The sequence below is a fragment of the Trachypithecus francoisi genome, unplaced genomic scaffold (assembly GCF_009764315.1).
Source record: "Trachypithecus francoisi isolate TF-2019V2 unplaced genomic scaffold, Tfra_2.0 Lachesis_group11, whole genome shotgun sequence".
Classification (NCBI taxonomy): Eukaryota; Metazoa; Chordata; class Mammalia; order Primates; family Cercopithecidae; genus Trachypithecus; species Trachypithecus francoisi.
In genome coordinates this window covers 89207495-89229808 of record NW_022681456.1, presented here as the reverse complement: position 1 = coordinate 89229808, position 22314 = coordinate 89207495, and the positions used below count along the sequence as shown (strand labels likewise).

The 22314-nt window shown below is 40.2% G+C and overlaps 1 protein-coding gene across 6 annotated transcripts in view; it reads left to right on the top strand.

Annotated features, from left to right (window-relative positions):
• Positions 1-22314, top strand: part of ANO6 (anoctamin 6) — a 225571-nt gene that overhangs the window by 168505 nt on the left and 34752 nt on the right. For all 6 annotated transcript variants that reach the window (XM_033222339.1, XM_033222341.1, XM_033222340.1 and 3 more), the window contains 3 exons: positions 1052-1112; positions 12062-12204; positions 14327-14404. In XM_033222339.1, coding sequence (XP_033078230.1) covers positions 1052-1112; positions 12062-12204; positions 14327-14404 — 282 coding nt within the window. The remainder of the gene's footprint in view (positions 1-1051; positions 1113-12061; positions 12205-14326; positions 14405-22314) is intronic.

The window sequence follows — 22314 nt, the reverse complement described above, 5'->3', positions numbered from 1 at the left end:
TAGCAGAAGTAATGTTTTTACATAGATGAAGGTTTATCCACTTTATTTGAGTATAAAGAGCAACCCAAAAAAATCACCTAAAACAAAGTAGACTTTCTACTTCAAAGCAGCTTTGAGTTTTCTTTAACATTTGAAAAGGCTTTTTTTTTTTTTTTACCTATAGCTTCTTTTTCTACCCAGTCCCTGTCCTTTTATATGATCTGTCATAAAGTAAATATAATATGTTTGTCACTTTTTCCATTATCTTTATAGTATTTTTTTAGGAAATGTAAAATTGCTCATTAATGAAAAATTAGTAACTGATTAAAATATTTTCCAGAAACTCATAGAGGGAGGTAGGCTACTTATATACTAGCAAAGAGATAAAACTTAGCAGAACTAGTGAATAAAGCCTTCTTTGGCCAGGTATGTTATGATCATTCATGATCATTGTATTCACTGTAATGTTAGCAAAAGCACCTGTGCATCCTTTATTCCAGTAGAAGCATCTGTCAGTGATGGTAGAAAAGCTATCATGGGGTTTAAGAAAACAGAGCTCTCCTGGAGGAGAGCCACCTCGAGATAAACCTCAGCTTTGTATGTCTCTTAACAGGAAAAACAGGAATTCTGAAACTTACCCTCTGACCAGGTTGGGATGATGATAAGATACAAATCATAAATCTAAAATTTGCTTAGGGGTCATTGTATTCCTACAGCCATACTACTTCCTCAAATCCATTATGACAGCTCATAAGAGACTGTTATTCAAGCCCAATAGAGGCTTTCAACTCAGTGGAATTCTAGGAACTATATCTATTTCCTTATTGGGATATGCAAAGTTTCATTGGAAAATACACTGGTTAATACAGCAAAGAGTGTTTGCTTTTAAAAGAATCAAATTTCACTATAAGTATGTAGTAGATACATTGAATGATGTATGATCATAGATGATTGTTAAACTAAGCATCAGCTTTGAAAAGAACTTAAAGACTGTAGAATAGACAAAGCATTTCGTATTTACTGAATCCTAATAAGTGGAGGATATGACTCATATGTCATTTATATTTTCCAGAAATTGTGCATCTTTGACAGTTTTGGAACCCTAGTCTTTGCAGTATTTATGGGAGTATGGGGTAAGTAATTTTTTTTTTTATGCACTCAGTTTGATAGTATTATACAGTTTTATGTAGGCTATCAAAGTAACCCAATTTTAGGACCTTGTATTGCCCAGGCTTCAACTCCCCTAGAATTCCATTTATAACTGAGGACATTGTATCAGTTAGCTTTTACTATATTAAAATCTGCATCAAAATATAGTAGCTTAAAACAACAAACCTTTTTTCTCATATTTATTATTTCTCATCATTCACTGGGTCAGCTGAGAGGTTCTTTAGGCATGGGCTGGCTTAGCTGACTCTAGTAAGCTGGCAGCTCCACTGGGATAAACGATCTTGCAACTAGAAACCTCGTTTGGTCTGTGGGGCTCAGCTGGGAAGGTTTCTCTACTCTACATGGTGTCTCATCTTCAAATAGGCTAGCCCAGGATTCTTGGTGTCAGGGTTCCAAAGAGAAGAGAGGACGAGCTTCAGTGCATATGCATTTTTAAGCCTATTGTTGCACCAAGTTAGCTAATGTCCCATCAGCCAAAGTAAGTCATATGGCCAAACCAGCATCAATGTGGGGCAGTGGGAGTACTACCCAGTGGCTTGGATGTAGGAGGCATGATTTGTTGGAAGCCATTATTGCAACAGCCCTCACAGTGTGATACAACCTAACTTTTATGGGAGTGGAGGTCAGGAGGAGGCAGCAACACAGTGATTATGGGTGAGCTTTCTTCCTCATACACTTCTGTGTATTTAATGAGTATCTGCTACTTGTATAATAATAAGAAACTCTACTTACTAACTAGAACAGATATAATTCTACAGGATCTAATTCCCATATCGTAACTTTAACACTATATTATTTACTTTGGGATAGCATCATTAATACAGTGAGGCAGTTATCATTATCTTTAAATGTCTAATTGATCTAAATGTTCTAACATAGAAGAAAAATGTCCATTTTCAAAATTAGATGCATTTCCAATTTCATTGTGTAAGTATGAGAAACAGCAGAATTCAGGTTATAGGAAGGCGGAGGAAAAAACTGAACCAAGGTTCTTGTTCTTTAAAGGATGACACATCAATGTATGTATCTCACAGAATCAGTTATTTACAGTGTCCTCAGCAGTATTTCTCTTTGGTAGTGATTGTGCCTATGAAGAATTACCAAATAGGTCACAGAAAGACAATCCGATTATTTTGCTCACTTTTTAGAGACACTTGTTGCCACTCAAAGGATAATGCACTGTAAGGTGACCAGACGTCCCAATCAGTTACACTGGCATTTGGCCATTTAGCATGTTTTGGCTGGAGACCAAACTCTGGCTAATATTTGACACATAGAAGAATAAAGATTGAATTTATGTATTAAGATCCTCTGTGCTCCTGCACTGTAATACGACCCCCCTCCCCCGCCCCTCCCCAGTAAGAGCTTTAGGTGCTGAACACATGGGTCAGCACTTTTAACTATTAACTGTTCTCTCAGCGTTGAATCATATTGTATAACATTCTAACACATCTACTGAACTCCATATACTAATGGATGCTGATAGCCCCAGTTAAAGAAGACATTTGAAATAAAGCAAAAAAACGTTAATTTTGACACTAGAAAGACAAACCTCAAATTTCCTAGCTAACCTTCCCTTCTCTGATCATTAACTACACCATGGTTATAGAACTGATGTACACATTAGCTGCTGATTTTATTTTATCTGATTTTAGAACGCAGAAGGTATTTCAGCACTGCCTGTAGCATCATATGTATATCTTTAAGGATATATATGATAAGCTTTTTAAGTGCTTTGTGTGGCTTTCCTTGTTACTTCTGCTTTGAGAACTACTGCTGTGAACCACTTTATAGAAATTCTGAAATTGCAGAACCAAACAGGCTACAGCCTCATATGAAGTTATTCATATCACCACCATTATGTTCCTGCAGCATCTCTTTTGTGCCCAGATGCATATGGCACTTAGAGTATTTTTCTGCTCCCTAGAAATTATAAAAGTTGAGAGTAGAAAACCTTTTGTAATCAATATAATATAAATCATATACTTACCTTAAAAATGTCCATCCTTTTAGGACAAGGCAGCCCACCTGTTCATACTGATTCATAGAGTCCTAACCACCAACCCATGGTTGAAGTTAAAAGTTCTAAACGCATCCTGCCCACTCCCTTCCTTGTTGCATCTTGCCTACTTATACCTGATTCTCCCTGGATCAGACTCTTGGCTACATGACTGCAATGTTTAATTTTCACCTTTGAGGGGTGAGTTCTAAACTAGGCCTAGTTATTTCCAGAAAACCACCAGTCATCTGGCTCACTAAGGACCTGGGGAATCAGGAAGCCTAACTAGCTGCACTGGGGATCAGAAAACAGCTGCTGTGACTGTTACTTTCAGACCTGTGCTGCTTCTGCTGGGTCCACACCAGCAAAATAATGCAGCTCCTGCTACCACCACCCGGACTCCATTCAGCCCAGTTTCTGACTTAAGTGACATACAGATGCTTCTGACAGGCATTTTAAAAAATCAGATCTGGAACCCTAGCTGCAACAGAGTTTCTAGCCTTTGAATTAGGAAGTTGGAATAAACGACTGGGTGTGGTGGCTCACACCTGCAATCTCAGCACTTTGGGAGGCTGAGGCAGGTGGATCACTGAGGTCAGGAGTTTGAGACCAGCCTGGCCAACATGGTGAAACCCCGCCTCTACTAAAAATACAAAAATTAGACAGGTGTGATGGTGCACACCTGTAATCCCAGCTGGAGGCTGAGGCACGAGAATTTCTTGAATCCGGGAGACAGAGGTTACAGTGAGCCAAGATCACTACTGCACTCCAGCCTGGGCGACAGAGTGAGACTCCATCTAAAAGAAAAAAAGTTGCAATAAAGGCTGAGTGAGTTAATCTAACTCCTGTGCCTCTGTGGGTTATGAGGCCTAAATAGTTTCGAGGCCTGTTAAAACATCCTAGACCTTCAGCAGCAAACTCTTAACAGCAACCAGAACATTCCCATCTACCAGAATGTGTCTTGTCCTTAGACAATGCAGGATATAACACCACTAACACTTTACTGCTCTGAAATCTTTTTGGGTATATGGACATCTTCTTCATCTGATGCATATTTTGTTTAGATATAATAATATCCTGATTAAGAGGAAGAGCTGTTATTGATCTCCAAGTTCCAGACAACCTTTCTCTTTTCTCATTATATGTTGATGTAAGAGTTTTAAATGTGTCTAATCAGCACCTCTGGTTTGCCAGAGAACAGAAGTGCAGTGCTTCCTGCTGGAGTTCTGTCAGATGTCTTATTGCAGGGGAAGAGAGCAAAAGATACAGAACAGAAATTTCTGTCTGTGATCATGCACGGTCACCCCAGGGCCTGGTGCCCTCAATCTGGGACACACAGCATTGTGAGTCAGCACTGACGTGGCCCAGGAGTACTCCAAAACACTGGGTGACTATTAGGTTAGCAGTGCCTTCCATAGACCCTGCAGAATCTGAGGCTGAGTGAAGTAAGGAACTAAAACACTCTCCCATTGCTGCAACTCCCAGGGGTTTTCCTTCAAGGCTGAGGATTTGCTAACAGCTCATTATTTCTCACCAGGCTATGTCTTGCTTGCATTGCAATCCTATCACTTCCCAGGCAGAACTGCTTCTATAGTTCAGAATTTGGTAAACAGAAGCATATGTTAAAGTTCAGGGAAGAGGGAAGGAGGGCATCCACTGTTCTTCCCTTATAGCACCGACTAGAATTGCTTATGTTGCTCTTTGTGAGAAAAGTTAAGAATGTGTTCATGAATTATCTCCTAGTTGATATTGGATAGATATGAAATAGATACTAGATAGGTACTGAGTAAATGAGTGGCTATCACACTCCAGTTTTAAAGATGAAGAAGATGACACTCAGGGAGTGAGTTATCTAAAGATGACACTCAGGGGCCAATTATCTAAAGCCCCATAGACAGAAAGTGAGAAGCATAGAATAAGAGTTCTGCCAATAATTTGGCTATTAGTCTTTAGATTGATGACAAAATACAGTGTATATTAATGAAGTTGCAGCAAGCTTTTAGAAAGATGCAGAAATTTGGTTTTTACTGATATAGTTGCATTATTTTGTTTGGTGCTGTGAAAAAAAATGAGAATGGGTTAGAAACTGTCAGTTTAGTCTCCTTGGTTCTACCTCATGTGACACAGGTGCAGACCCTTCTTTCTAGCACAGAAATAAGAAGCCACCAGTCTTCCAGCCTAATTTTAACAGGCTTATAAGTACCAGTTTTTCATTTATGCCTATAAGTGTCAAAGTGCACCAAGATTTTAATGTGCTTAGTCACAGCAGCCTTAAAAAATGGTTCTGCTGGAAGAGTATGTTTGCAGTCTGTAAAGTAGAAGAGTACACATGATAATTCCTTCAGCTGTTGACCCTGCACCCCTCCCCACAGTCAGGGTGCTCAAGCTTGATCTCACCAGTAAACTGTCAATGCTTCATGGTATATTCTCCATCTGGGGTTATCCTGGCCTCTTGCTGGGTACAGGAATACCTCAGAGATACTGTGGGTTAGGTTCCAGACCACCACAAAAGGCGAATATCACAGTAAAGGGAGCCACACAAATTTTTTGTTTCTCAGTGCATATCAAAGTTATGGTTATACCATACTGTAGTCTAGTGAGTGTGCATAGCATTGTCAAAAAATGTACATACCTTAAAAATACTTTATTACTGAAATGCTGACAATCATCTGAGCCTTTAGAGAATGTTAATCTTTTTGCTGGGGGCTGGTCTTGCCTCGGTGTTGATGGCTGCTCGCTGATTAGCAGGGTGGTTGCTGAAGGTTTAGGTGGCTATGCCAATTTCTTAAAGTAAGACAACAATAAAGTTTGCCACATTAGTGCACTCTTGTTTCACAAAAGAGTTACCTAGCATGTGATGCTGTAATGGTAGTATTTTACCCATAGTAGAACTTCTTTGAAAATTGGAATCAATCCTCTCAAACCCTGCTGCAGCTTTTTCAACTAAGTTTGTATAATATTCTAAATCCTTTGTTGTCATTTCAGTAATGACAGCATCTTCACCAGGAGTAGATTTCATCTCAAGAAACCACTTTCTTTGCAGATCTATAAAAAGCAACTTCTCATTCCTTCAAGTTTGATCATGAGACTACAGCAGTTCAGTCACATCTTCAGACTCCATTTCTAGTTCCTCTTGCTCTTTCTACCACATCTGCAGTGACTTCCTCCACTGAAGTTTTGAACTTCTCAAAGTCATCCATGAGGGTTAGAATCAACTTCTCCTAAACTCCTGTTAATGTTGACCTCTTGACCTCTTCCCATGAATTATGAATGCTCTTAAATGGCATCTACAATGGTGAATCTTTTCCAGAAGATTTCTGTTTATTTTGCCAATATCTAGCCAAATAATTACTATCTATGGCAGCTGTAGCCTTACTAAATGTATTTCTTAAATAATAAAATATGAAAGTTGAAATGACTCCTTGATCTATGGGCTGCCGAATGGATGTTCATAGCCATGAAAACAATACTAATCTCTGTACATCTCCATCAGAGTTATTGGGTGAGTAGATACATTGCCAATGAGCAGTAATTTTTTTTTTTTTTTTTGAGACGGAGTCTCGCTCTGTCACCCAGGCTGGAGTGCAGTGGCCAGATCTCAGCTCACTGCAAGCTCCGCCTCCCGGGTTCACGCCATTCTCCTGCCTCAGCCTCCCGAGTAGCTGGGACTACAGGCGCCGCCACCTCGCCCGGCTAGTTTTTTGTATTTTTAGTAGAGACGGGGTTTCACCGTGTTAGCCAGGATGGTCTCGATCTCCTGACCTCGTGATCCGCCCGTCTCGGCCTCCCAAAGTGCTGGGATTACAGGCTTGAGCCACCGCGCCCGGCCGAGCAGTAATTTTTTTAAAAGTAATTTTTTGTGAACAATGGGCTTGAAATAATTCAGCACACCATGTTATAAACAGATGTGCTGTCATCTAGGCTCTATTGTTCCATTTAGAGTACAGGCAGAGTAGATTTCACATAATTCTTAGAGGCCCTAGGGTTTTTGGAATGATCTATGAACATTGGCTTCAACATGAAGTCACCAGCTGCATTAGCCCCTAACGAGAGAGTGAGCCTGTCCTTGGAAGTTCTGAAGGCAGGCATTGACTTCTCTCTAGCTGTGAAAGTCCCAGATGACATCTTCTTCAGTGGGAGGCTATTTCATCTACCTTGAAAGTCTGTTGTGTAGCCATCTTCATCGAGGATCTTAGCTAGATCTTCTGGATAACTTGTTCTGCTTGCATGTTAGCACTTGCTACTTCACCTTGTACTTCTATGCTATGGAGATGATTTCTTTCCTTAAACCTCATGAGCCAACCTCTGCTAGCTTCAAACTTTTCTTCTGCAGCTTCCTCACCTCTCTCAGCGTTCACAGAATGGAAGAGAGTTCCAGCCTTGCTCTGAATTAGGCTGTGGTTGAAGGGAATATTGTGGCTGGTTTGGTCTTCTATCCAGATCATTAAAACTCTCTCCTTATCAGCAATAAGGTTGTTTCACTTTTTTATCATTTGTGTGTTCACTGGAGTAGCACTTTTCTTTTCTTTCCTTTTTTTTTTTTTTTTAACTTGGCCAAAAGGTTATGTTATCTGATTTTTAAATTTTTTTTTTATTATTATTTAAGTTCTAGGGTACATGTGCATAACGTGCAGGTTTGTTACATATGTATACTTGTGCCATGTTGGTGTGCTGCACCCATCAACTCGTCAGCACCCATCAATTCGTCATTTATATCAGGTATAACTCCCAAAGCAATCCCTCCCCGCACCCCCCGCCCATGGTAGGCCCTGGTGTGTGATGTTCCCCTTCCCGAGTCCAAGTGATCTCATTGTTCAGTTCCCACCTATGAGTGAGAACATGCGGTGTTTGGTTTTCTGTTCTTGTGATAGTTTGCTAAGAATGATGGTTTCCAGCTGCATCCATGTCCCTACAAAGGATGCAAACTCATCCTTTTTTATGGCTGCATAGTATTCCATGGTGTATATGTGCCACGTTTTCTTAATCCAGTCTGTCACAGATGGACATTGGGGTTGATTCCAAGTCTTTGCTATTGTGAATAGTGCCACAATAAACATACGTGTGCAAGTGTCTTTATAGCAGCATGATTTATAATCCTTTGGGTATATAACCAGTATGGAGTAGCACTTTTCATATCCCTCAAGAACTTTTCCTTTGCACTCACAGCTTGGCAAACTGGCACAAGAGGCCTAGCTTTCGATACACCTTCCTCACTAAACTTAATAATTTCTAGTTTTCACTTAAAGTGAGAGATGTGTGAGTCTTGTTTCACTTGAACACCTTGAAGCCATTGTAGGGTTATTAATTGGCCTAATTTCACTATGGCATCAGATGGAACTATTGTTGGGTTAGCAGTTAGATGCAACTATTGTTGCATCTCAAGGAATAGAGAGGCCAGAAGAGAGGCAGAGAGATGGGGGAGCAGCCAATCAGTGGAATGGTCAGAACACACACATTTGTTAATTTTGCTATCTTATATAGGTGCACTTCATGTTGCCCCAAAACAATTACAATAGTAACATCAAAGATCACTTATCACAGACCACTATAAAAGATACAGTAATAATGAAAAATTTGAAATGTGAGAATTACTAAAATGTGACACAAAGTGGGTACATGTTGTGGAAAAATGGCATTGATACAGCCTCAACGTGGGGTTGCCACAAACCATGAATTTGTAAGAAGATAAAAACACTATCCGTAAAGCATGATAAATCAAGGTACATCTGTACAGGAGGTACTGAAGGCCCAAGTAGACTAGCATAGCAGGAAATGAGAGTGGATGGTTATGTGTAGAGGTGAGCAGTTGGAGTCAGCTGGGACCTCTGAGTGGATGATTCCCCAGGTAGGGGGGTCCTCCAGTTTCTGGCTGGTTTCCTTCAGTTTGTCCATTCAGTGCATTCATTCGTTATGTGCCTACTATGTCCCAGCGCTTCTGCTATGAAGAAAACCAAATCCCTGCACATGTGAAGGTGACATTCCAGTGGGTATGATAGACAGTAGACCTCGAAGCAGATACAGGTTGGGATGCATGAGTGCTATGTATTAATATTTTGAAGGGCAGAAGAAGGGTTGACATAGGGAATAAAGCGTGCCCTTTCTGAGAGAATGCACCTGACCAGTGGAGTGATTTCATAGTTACAGAGAGGGAGACAGAGTGGAGGGAGCTTCAGGGGTGGGGACATATGCAATACTGGCATTAGGATTCTTGGTAGATTAAAAAGTAGGGTCCTCTGTTGATTGAGGTGTATGGGAGTTTTATCAAGGAGATGCAGAACCTTGGGGAGCTTTAGTAAGTGGGTGGTGTATGTTATACTGCTTCATATGCAGCCTAAGGAGGGTTCATGGGTGGCTCATTCCTCCCAACAGGGTCTCTTTGGGGAGTATCTGCCACCTGAGACCAGCATGGCTCAGCTGGGCAGCAAGACCACCCAGTCACAGCTCAGTCCACAAAAGAACATGGTGCCCTCTAGATTTCCATCCCATTGACAAAGAAGCCAATACTCACTTCATTTCCCCTTGGGCAGGTACAGAAGCACAAACGTCTGGGTTGTTTCTCAGTAGCCATCACCCTCTGTATAAAACACTCAACAGTTTGATCCTGATTCCAACATCCAGATTATTTCTACTCTAACTTACTGGAAAAGTAGTAGTCAAAACAAACACTGCTAGGAAGTGAGTGCTTTTAAACATGTTCAGTTGTCTTTGCCATTGGGGGGTGTTGGATTCTTGCTCCTTACAGGTGCATCCCAAGACTGCCTCCTGCATTTCAGGCTGCCCGCTGCAGGGTCTGCATGATTTCATTCTGGCTCTCTTCACTGTCTACTTCAGTGAGTCTCCACCCTGACTGCGTATTAAACCTCAAAAACAAAACAAAACAAACAAAAAGCAAAGCAACTGTGTTCAGGCCCCATTCCAGACCAAAAATCGTAATTTACAGGGTGGCACCTGAGCTCGGTACTCCGTAAAAGCTCCCTGGTCCTTCTTACATGCAGCCAGGGTGTGATTACTACCCTGCACCTCATTTAATAATCTCCTTCTCTCATGGCCCCAGTTGCCACTTGAAACAGTGAAAATCCAGCTCAACCCAGATCTTCCTCCTACGTTGTAGACTTTTACCTGTCTACTGGACATTTCTTCTTGAGTAGTCCACATGCATTGCATCTGATCATAACCAAACCACACACTTGACCTTCTTAACACACTTCCTATTTCCAAGGAATGCCACTAGAATTTAGGATATTGCCTGAGCCAGAAACCTGGATAGCATCATTCTGTCATACCAGCATTCATCTGTCTACCTGCTCAACATCCCTCAGGGATCCTGCCACATCAGGTACCTGCCAGTAGGTCTCCCTGCCCCTAGTCTCACTCTAGACTACCTTCAAAGGCTCCTCCACCTGTACGTTAAACTCTCTAAACTCCTTTCAAAGCACAGCAAACGCTTTGTGATGTGCCCCTGCAGAGCTCTTACCTGGCTGCCTCACCTCCATCACACCTTTCACTTACTACCAGATTGTTTGCAGTTTTGGGAAAGTACCTGGCTCTCTGGCCACCTTGCCTTTGCATGTGCAGCTCACAGGTGGCCTTAGTTTTCCACTCACCACCGCTTTCACCTAATCAGCTCTGAGGCATCTCAGGACTCATCACAGTGGTCCCCTCCTCTGGGATGGCCTTCCCGGAAACACCCAGTTAAATGTTCTGGCTCTATGTGCCCAGAGCAACCTGTGCTTACCTTTATCATATCCCTCTTAATAATCAACTATACCTGTCACTTCAAGGACAGTATAATTCCCAAATGCCTAGGGAGCTCCTTGAAGCAGGGACTTTGTCTTGTTTTCTCTTTATTCCCAGCTGATAGTAGACACTCAACGAATGTTTGTAAATAGAAGAGTGGTAATTACAGAATTTCTTTATAGGAAGGACTTAGGGTTAGCAGTCTGATTAAAAGAAGGGCATAGGGTATTTACCCTGAAACTGCATTTTTCAATTAACATTTAATGTTTTATTTAGTATTTAAAGTTAAAAATTCTGATTCCTAAAAAAATTATTTTAGTCATACTTTACATAAGATTGAGAAAAACATCAGTTTTCCATATGAGTGAATATTAATTTATTTGGGACATCCCATATAAATCCTCTTCTCCTTTAGGCCCTTAGGAAGGAAAGGGGAGTACAAGAAGGAGGGTGTGGGGAAAAGCAGATGAAGGATGGACCATGAGCTCCTTTGGAACTGTGACCATTTTTTGTGTTTTAGTTGGCAATAAAGTGCTAGAACATATGCTTCAGTGTCAGACATACTCACATGTCTTCTGACCATCACATTGCCTTTCCCAGAATCTATAGTCTATTTGATAATGTTGTAAATTACCAGCATTTTCTTTAAAATCATGTTTTTCCCTTTTAAATAGTAGTATATCCTATAATTTAGATTTGATTTGCCATATACAGAAGTATTATGGATGATGTGGTTTGTTTCTGCGTCCCCACCCAAATCTCATGTCAAATTGTAATCCCCATGTGTCATGGGAGGGGCCTGGTAGGAGGTAATTGGATCATGGGGGTGGATTTCCCACATCCTGTTCTCATGATAGTGAGTGAGTTCTCATGATATATGATGGTTTAAAGCTGTGGCACTTTCCCCCTTGCTCTCTCTCTCCTATTGCCATGTGAGATGTGTTTTGCTTCCCCTTTGCCTTACACCATGATTGTAAGTTTCCTGAGGCCTCCCCAGCCATGCAGAACTGTAAGTCAATTAAACCGCTTTCCTTTATATATTACCCAGTCCAGGTAGTTCTTTACAGCAGTGTGAAAACAGGCCAGTACAATAGATAATTAATATTATTCAGTACAGATTTCTGAAACATCAATCATCATCGAAAATCCACACAAGCTGTTCTGTCTCTCTGTTAGTTACCTTGTTTTTGGAGTTTTGGAAGCGACGCCAGGCAGAACTTGAGTATGAATGGGATACTGTTGAGTTACAGCAGGAAGAACAAGCCCGACCAGAATATGAAGCACGATGCACTCACGTAGTGATAAATGAGATTACTCAGGTAAGGAGGGTCATATTTGGATGCAGTTTAATCTACTTACTGCTGTGGTTCTCCTCCTTGGCCACACATTAGAATCACCTGGGGGAGCTTAAAAAATATTGATGCCTGAGTTCCATCACTACATACTCTGGTACTTGGTAACCTGGGGGTATTCTGAGCATAGGGATTTTTTTAAAGCTCCTTTGGTGATTCTGATGTGCAGCCAAAGTGAAGAAGCACTGCTTAGAACAGTAGCCACAGGAGATAAATGGGGCCCCTTCTTTCATAAAAACAGTAAAAATACAAAAAAAATTTTTTTACTGTGACATAGATATATAAGGAAAGAGGCATTGGTTTTTATAGTTGATTCTCAATTTTTCACATATACTTTCATTATTCCAGCCCCTTATTCATCCTAGACCAGCTGCCTCTTTATCTTGCAGTGAGCCTCAGTCACTGCTCCACCTTCTGGTTGGGATGTGCAGAAAGTAGTGTGGCCTTTATCCTAAAGTTGGAGAAAGGATGGAGGAAGAAGCAAAGTATTTTGTGAGGTCCAACTCTGTTCAGGTACTGTGCTAGGTATTTTATGTCATTGGAAAGGTAGATTTGCTGCTGCTACCACTGCTCCAAAAATAAAAAACTGTATTCTGTCCGTATAAATATTCCAAAGTCCCTGAAAGATGATTTTTAAATCATCCGCATTCTAGCTCTTTTCCATCAACGCAGAAAACTTTGAGCTGATTGTACTTGAAGTCATCAGCATAAGAACAGTAGGTTCTGAATACGAATAGCTCTTGGAAAGAAAATGCTTTTACCAAGAATGTCTGAAAATGTTCCCAACTATAGGTTTTATAAATTGAATCACAGATTTACAAAATGTTGGCACTAAAAGGAACCAGAGGGAACAGTTCAATCTCTTCCTTTTACAAATGGGAAAAAAACAAGGTTCAATTACCAGTAGAAAGTGACATTTGTCTTTCACAGTGTAACAAGCTTCAAAGAATCCCCATTATGAATAGTTCCTGCTGTTTACTAGAGAGGGCAGGGTCAAAGCATATGTTATTGAAAGATTGTATATTCAGAAATGAAAGCCAAAACTTAAACAAAATTAGATGTTTATGAAGTCATTTGAACACTAAAAAATCTTATAATACCAGCAACATGGGAAAAATACTGAAGAAAAGACAATTTGGTCATTTAAACCTGCCAATTTTATAGTTACAATTGCCAGCTTATAAGTTAAGTTTCCATTGAAATGTTGCTTACTAAAACATTGCAAGTGAAGGTCCCTTTTTCTTTATGGTTGTTCCTCGTTTCATTTTTGTTGCCCACATACCCTCCCTGTGTTTAGAGAGGCCTTATAGGGTGATGGTGAATGAAGTCTCTGATGCCAGAGTTCATGTCTGAACATAGCAACTTACTAGTTGGGTGATGTTGGACAAATTAGTTAACTTCTCTGTGCCTCAGTGACCACATCTATAAAATGGGAATAATACAGTTGTTTCCTCATGATTGCAGCTAAGGATTGAGTTAATGTGTGGAAGCTACCTAGAATAATGCCTGGCACAGAGTTATACTCTGTAAGTATTTGCAGCTATTATTAGGCTGCTCTTACAATACAGGTAAATCATGTAGAGGGTTGATTTCTACTCTTAAGAACTTAAATATATTTTTATGAACTATAAAATGGAAATCCTCTAAAAATTTATCATTCAAAATTAATATATAAAGCCCAACCAGGAAACACATAGTGGATACCTAGTATTGCAGACATCTAGGAAACTTTTTGTTCTGCCTGGGCTCTGCGCTATCATCAGCGATTTCTGAAACCTAAGACAAGCCCAGAATTTAGCTTTGCAGCATGGCACCATCAGACACCCAGATTCCTGAGCTCAGGTCATGGCCAATAAACAGTTTATTCATGCTTGCATGTTCCAAAAACTTATTAAAATGAACACTGCACATGTTTTGTGATGTGTGACTTTGAAATTATTAACAAAAAAGTGCAATTATGAGTAAGGAGACTATGCTTGCAAACTAATTTTTTAAAATTAAGTCTAAGATTTATTGGCCAGTCAGGAGAAAAATAATTTTATTACCGTAATCCCTTGATTGACTAAACTTTTTTTGTTTTTGTAATTAGGAAGAAGAACGTATTCCTTTTACTGCCTGGGGAAAATGTATACGGATAACCCTCTGTGCAAGTGCTGTCTTTTTCTGGGTAATTCTATCACAAAAATGTTTTGAATGATTAAAAATGTTTTCATTATGTAACACATTTTTTAATATCTAATTTTAAATGTTGAGGAAACTTAAGTGCTGAACCTGGAAACTGTATGGTCTCAGAGAGAGAGACAGACAGGCAGATGTTTCCAGAGAACTATTTTAGCCGCCACATGGAACAACTCCCAAGATTCAAGATACCTTATCTGTTCACAGTGGTTCTTCTAGTTCTTTTCACCTCATCTGTTTAAATCAGTGATTCCGGATTTTCCAGTTTCTGGGGAAGACCAAATGGAAAGCATTAAGAATTCTAAAATTTTCCAACAGCAACAATCAAAATGTTGGCTGGGGGCAGTCGCTCATGCCTCTAATCCCAGCACTTTGGGAGGCCGAGGCGGGCAGATCACCTGAGGTCAGGAGTCAAGACCAGCCTAGCCAACATGATGAAACTTTGTCACTACTAAAAATATAAAAATTAGCCAGGTGTGGTGGCACACACCTGTAGTCCCAACTACTCGGGAGGCTGAGGCACAAGAATCACTTGAACCCAGAAGACGGAGGTTGCAATGAGCAAAAATCATGCCACTGCACTCAACTGGGTGACAGCGCAAGACTCCATCGCAAAAAAAAATAAATAAAATGTCTAGGAATACCCTTAACAGAAAGATAATAGGAACTATCAAAGAAAACATAAAAACTATTGAAAGTTATAAAGAATCTGAATGAATGATTAAATGAATGATTCTAGATAGAAACACATTTTTGGTAAAATATCAGTACTTATTAAGTTAGTTTTGGGCTTATTAATGGAATCATATTAGTGATGTAATAAGTTAGTGTGAGTTTTAATTGGCTCAAGAACAGCCAGATTCAAGAATAGCACATGAAGCCTAGAAATAGCCCTTGATAGCAATAAAAATGTAATATGTCAGAAAAGAGGCATTATAAATCCATCAGACTAGTGGAGATTATGCAATAAATGGTAATGGAATACTTGTTAGCAATTTGGGGGGACAGTAAACATTAAAGTCTTACTTTAAAACATATACTATAATAAATTTCAAAAACAGTAAAAAAAAAAATTAAAGGCCAGGAGCGGTGGCTCATGCCTGTAATCTCAGCACTTTGGGAGGCCAGAGTGGCAGATCACCTGAGGTCAGGAGTTCGAGATCAGCCTAGCTAACATGGTGAAACCTCATCTTTACTAAAAATACAAAAATTAGCCAGGCATGCACCTATAATCTCAGCTTCTTGGGAGACTGAAGCCGGGCAAATTGCTTGAGTCCAGGAGGTGGAGGTTTCAGGGAGCCGAGATTGCACCACAATGCTCCAGCCTGGGTGACAGAGCGAGATTCCATGTCAAAAAAAAAGTTAAAAAGGGAGTTGCCAAGATGGCTGAATAGGAACAGCTCGAGGCTGCAGCTCCCAGCATGATCTACGCAGAAGACCGGTGATTTCTGCATTTCCAACTGAGGTACCTTGTTCATCTCATTGGAATTGGTTGGACAGTGGGTGCAGCCCACGGAGGGGGAGCTGAAGCAGGGTGGGGCGTCACCTCACCTGGGAAGTGCAAGGGGTCAGGGGATTTCCCTTTCCTAGCCAAGGGAAGCTGTGACAGATTACCTGGACGAACGGGACACCCCCCACCCAAATACTGCACTTTTCCCAAGGTCTTAGCAACCCGCAGAGAAAGTGATTCTCTCCCCTGCCTGGCTTGGTGGGTCCCACGCCCACAGAGCCTTGTCTACTGCTAGCACAGCAATCTGAGATCCATCTGCAAGGTGGCAGCCTGGCTGGGGGAGGGGCATCTGCCATTGCTGAGGCTTTAGTAGGTAAACAAAGTGGCCAGGAAGCTCAAACTGGGCGGAGCCAACTGCAGCTCAAGAAGACCTAATGCCTCTAGGCTCCACCTCTGTGGACAGGGCATAGCTGAACAAAAGACAGCAGACAACTTCTGGAGACTTAAACATCCCTGTCTGACAGCTCTGAAGAGAGCAGTGGTTCTCCCAGCATGGTGTTTGAGCTCTGAGAATGGACAGACTGCTTCCTCAGGTGGGTCCTGACCCCCGTGGAGCCTAACTGGGAGACAGCTACCAGTTGGAGCGACAGACACCTCATATAGGCGGCTGCCCCTCTGGGACAAAGCTTCCAGAGGAAGGATCAGGCAGCAGTATTTGCTGTTCTGCAGCCTCTGCTGGTGATACCCAGGCAAACAGGGTCTGAAGTGGACCTCTAGCAAGCTCCAACAGACCTGCAGCTGAGGGACCTGACTATTAGAAGGAAAACTAACAAACAGAAAGGAACAGCATCAACATCAACACAAAGGTCATCTACACCAAAACCCCAGCTGTAAGTCACCAACATCAAAGACCAAAGGTAGATAAAACCACAAAGATGGGGAGAAACCAGAGCAGAAAAGCTGAAAATTTTAAAAACCAGAGTGCCTCTTCTCCTCCAAAGGATTGCAGCTCCTCGCCAGCAACAGAACAAAGCTAGAAGGAGAATGACTTTGACGAGTTGACAGAAGTAGGCTTCAGAATGTCGGTAATAACAAACTTCTGTGAGCTAAAAGATAATGTTCTAACCCATCGCAAGGAAGCTAAAAACTTTGAAAAAGAGACAAATGGCTAACTAGAATAAACTGTGTAGAGAAAACCTTAAATGACCTGATGGAGCTGAAATCCATGGCATGAGAACTTTGTGACGCATGCACAAACTTCAATAGCTGATTCGATAAAGTGGAAGAAAGGGTATCAGTGATTGAAGATCAAATTAATGAAATGAAACAAGAAAATAAGGTTAGAGGAAAAAGACGAAAAAGAAACAAAGCCTCCAAGAAAGATGGATCTATGTGAAAAGACCAAATCTACGTTTGACTGGTGTACCTGAAAGTGATGGAGAGAATGGAACCAAGCTGGAAAATACTCTTCAGGATGTTATCCAGGAGAAATTCCCCAACTAGCAAGGCAGGCCAACATTCAAATTCAGGAAATACAGAGAACACCACAAAGACACTCCTCGAGAAGAGCAACCTCAAGACACATAATTTTCAGATTCACCAAGGTTGAAATGAAGGAAAAAGTGTTAAGGGCAGCCAGAGAGAAAGGTCGAGTTACCCACAAAGGGAAGCCCATCAGACTAACAACGCATCTCATGGCAGAAACCCTACAGCCAGAAAAGAGTGGGGGCCAATATTCAACATTCTTAAAGAATTTTCAACTCAGAATTTCCTGTCCAGCCAAACTAAGCTTCATAAGTGAAGGAGAAATAAAATCCTTTACCGACAAGCAAATGCTGAGAGATTTTGTCACCACCAGACCTGCCTTACAAGAGCTCCTGAAGGAAGCACTAAATATGAACAACCAGTACTAGCCACTGCAAAAACATGCCAAATTGTAAAGACCATCGATGCTATGAAGAAACTGCATTAATTAATGGGCAAAATAACCAGCGAACGTCATAATGACAGGATCAAATTCACACATAACAACATTAACCTTAAATGTAAATGGGCTAAATGCTGCAATTAAAAGACACAGACTGGCAAATTTGATAAACAGTCAAGACCCATCAATGTGCTGAATTCAGGAGACCCATCTCACTTGCAAAGACGCACGTAGGCCCAAAGTAAGGGATGGAGGAAGATCTATCAGGCAAATGGAAAGCAAAAAAAAAGCAGGGATTGCAATCCTAGTCTCTAATGAAACAGACTTTAAACCAACAAAGATGAAAAGAAAGACAAAATAGGCCATTACCTAATGGTAAAGGAATCAATTCAGCAAGAAGAGCTAACTATCCTAAATATATATGCACCCAACACAGGAGCACCCAGGTTCATAAAGCCAGTCCTTACAGACCTACAAAGAGACTTAGACTCCCACACAGTAATAATGGGAGACTTTAACACCCCACTGTCAATATTAGATCAATGAGACAGAAGGTTGACAAGGATATCCAGAACCTGAACTCAGCTCTGCAACAAGCAGACCTAATAGACATCTACAGAACTCTCCACCCCAAATCAACAGAATATACATTCTTCTTAGCACCACATCGCACTTATTTTAAAATTGACCACATAATTGGAAGTAAGCACTCCTCAGCAAATGTAAAAGAACAGAAATCATGACAAACAATCTCTCAGAGCACAGTGCAATCAAATTAGAACTCAGGATTAAGAAACTTACTCAAAACTGCTCAACTACATGGAAACTGACCAACTTGCTCCTGAATGACTACCGGGTAAATAACAAATGAAGGCCAAAATAAAGATGTTCTTTGAAATCAGTGAGAACAAAGAAACAATGTACCAGAATCTCTGGGACACATTTAAAGCAGTGTGTAGAGGGAAATTTATAGCACTAAATGCCCACAAGAGAAAGCAGGAAAGATCTAAAATCGACACCCTAACATCAGAAAAGAACTAGAGAAGCAAGAGCAAACACATTCAAAAACTAGCAGAAGGCAAGAAATAACTAAGATCAGAGCAGAACTGAAAGAGATAGAGACACAAAAAGCCCTTCAAAAAATCAGTGAATCCAGGAGCTGATTTTTTGAAAAGATCAACAAAATTGATAGACCTCTAGCAAGACTAATAAGAAAAGAGAGAAGACTCAAATAGATGCAATAAAAAAATGATAAAGGGGATATCACCACGGACCCCACAGAAATACAAACTACCATCCGAGAATACTATAAAAACCTCTGTGTAAATAAACTAGAAAATCTAGAAGAAATGAATAAATTCCTGGACACAAACACTCTCCCAAGACTAAACCAGGAAGAAATTGAATCTCTGAATAGACCAATAACAGGCTCCGAAATTGAGGCAATAATTAATAGCCTAACAACCAAAAAAAGTCCAGGACCAAACGGATTCACAGCCGAATTCTACCAGAGGAACAAAAAGGAGCTGGTACCATTCCTTCTGAAACTATTCCAATCAATAGAAGAAGAGGGAATCCTCCCTAACTCATTTTTTGCAGCCAACATCATCCTCATACCAAAGCCTGGCAGAGACACAACCAAAAAAAGAGAATTTTAGACCAATATCCCTGATGAACATCGATGCAAAAATCCTCAATAAAATACTGGCAAACCAAATCCAGCAGCACATCAAAAAGCTTATCCACCATAATCAAGTCGGCTTCATCCCTGGGATGCAAGGCTTGTTCAACATATGCAAATCAATAAACGTAATCCATCACATAAACAGAACCAATGACAAAAACCACATGATTATCTCAATAGATACAGAAAACACCTTCAACAAAATTCAACAGCCCTTCATGCTAAAAATTCTCAGTAAACTAGGTATTTATAGAACATTTCCCAATAAGAGCTATTTATGACAAACGCACAGCCAATGTCATACTGAATGGGCAAAAACTGGAAACATTCCCTTTGAAAACCAGCACAAGACAAGGATACCCTCTCTCACCACTCCCATTCAACATAGTGTTGGAAGTTCTGGTCAGGGTAGTCAGGTAAGAGAAAGAAATACAGGTTATTCAGTTAGGAAAAGAGGAAGCCAAATTGTCCCTGTTTGCAGATGACATGATTGTATATTTTTAGAAAACCCCATTACCTCAGTCCAAAATCTCCTTAAGCTGATAAGAAACTTCAGCAAAGTCTCAGGATACAAAATTAATGTGCAAAAATCACAAGCATTCCTATACACCATTAACAGACAAACAGCTAAATCATGAGTGAACTCCCATTCACAATTGCTACAAAGAGAATAAAATACCTAGGAATTCAATTTACAAGGGATGTAAAGGACCACTTCAAGGAGAACTACAAACCACTGCCCAAAATAAAAGAGAACACAAACAAATGGAAGAATATTCCATGCTCATGGATAGGAAGAATCAATATCCTGAAAATGGCCATACTGCCCAAGGTAATTTATAGATTCAGTGCCATCCCCATTAAGCTACCAATGACTTTCTTCACAGAATTGGAAAAAACTACTTCAAAGTTCATGTGGAACCAAAAAAGAGTCCGCATTGCCAAGACAATCCTAAGCCAAAAGAACAAAGCTGGAGGCATCATGCTACCTGACTTCAAACTATACTGCAAGGCTACAGTAACCAAAATAGCATGGCACTGTTACCAAAACAGATATATAGACCATTGGAACAAAACAGAGGCCTTAGAAACAATGTCACACATCTACAACCATCTGATCTTTGACAAACCTGACAAAAACAAGAAATGGAGAAAGGATTCCCTATTTAATAAATGGTGCTGGGAAAACTGGCTAGCCATAATTAGAAAGCTGAAACTGGATCCCTTCCTTACACCTTATACAAAAATTAATTCAAGATAGATTAAAGACTTAAATGTTTAGACCTAAAACCATAAAAACCCTAGAAGAAAACCTAGGCAGTACCACTCAGAACATAGGCATGGCCAAGGACTTCATGACTAAAACACCAAAAACAATGGCAACAAAAGCCAAAATAGACAAATGGGATTTAATTAAACTAAAGAGCTTCTGCACAGCAAAAGAAACTACCATCAGAGTGAACAGGCAACCTACAGAATTGAAGAAAATTTTTGCAATCTACCCATCTGACAAAGGGCTAATATCCAGAATCTACAAAGAACTCAAACAAATTTACAAGGAAAAACCCCATTAAAAAGTGGGCAAAGCACACAAACAGACACTTTTCAAAAGAAAACATCTATGCAGCCAACAGACACATGAAAAAATGTTCATCATCATTGGTCATCAGAGAAATGCAAATCAAAACCACAATGAGATACCATCTCACACCAGTTACAATGGCAATCATTGAAAAGTCAGGAAACAGCAGATGCTGGAGAGGATGTGGAGAAATAGGAACACTTTTACACTGTTGGTGGGAGTGTAAATTGTTTCAATCATTGTGGAAGACAGTGTGGCGATTCCTCAAGGATCTAGAACTAAAATTACCATTTGACCCAGCAGTCCCATTACTGGATATATACCCAAAGGATTATAAATCATACGACTATAAAAAAAAAATGCACACATGTTTATTGTGGCACTATTCACAATAGCAAAGACTTGGAACCAACCCAAATGTCCATCAGTGAGACTGGATTAAGAAAATGTGGCACGTAAACACCATCGAATAGTAGGCAGCCATAAAAAAGGATGAGTTCACATCCTTTGCAGGGACATGGATGAAGCTAGAAACCATCATTCTGAGCAAACTATCACAGGACAGAAAATGAAACACCGCATGTTCTCACTCATAGGTGGGAATTGAACAATGAGATCACTTAGACACAGGGTGGGGAATATCACACACCGGAGCCTGTCAGGCAGTTGGGGGCTAGGGGAGGCATAGCATTAGGAGAAATACCTAATGTGAATGATGAGTTGATGGGTGTAGCACACCAACATGGCACATGTATACATATGTAACAAACCTGCACGTTGTGCACATGTACCCTAGAAATTAAAGTACTTAAAAAGTTTAAAACTACAAATAAATTTGATGAATATATGACCTTTAGATGTAAAAAGATTTTCTAAACTTACTAGCAATAGAAAAAGTTTCAGAGGAAAACATTTAAATATTTCCATACATCAAAAGTATCCTAAATGTAAATAAAATACCAGAAGATATATTTGTTAACAATAAGGCAAACAAGAGGTCAATACCTTTAATACATAGAGGCCAGATCACCTAGAAAATAACCCCAAAGATCTCAGCGGCTAAAGAAACAGCACATAAATATGCATTTACAAAAGAAAAATATAATGACCAGTGAGCATTACAAAATGCCAAATCTTAATAGTGATTAAATCCATTCACATTAAAATGAGATATGATTTTTCACCTCTTGAATAATAGGGCTCAGTGTGATGATGAAGTGCAACAGTCAACTACTCCGATACAAGACTATTGTAAT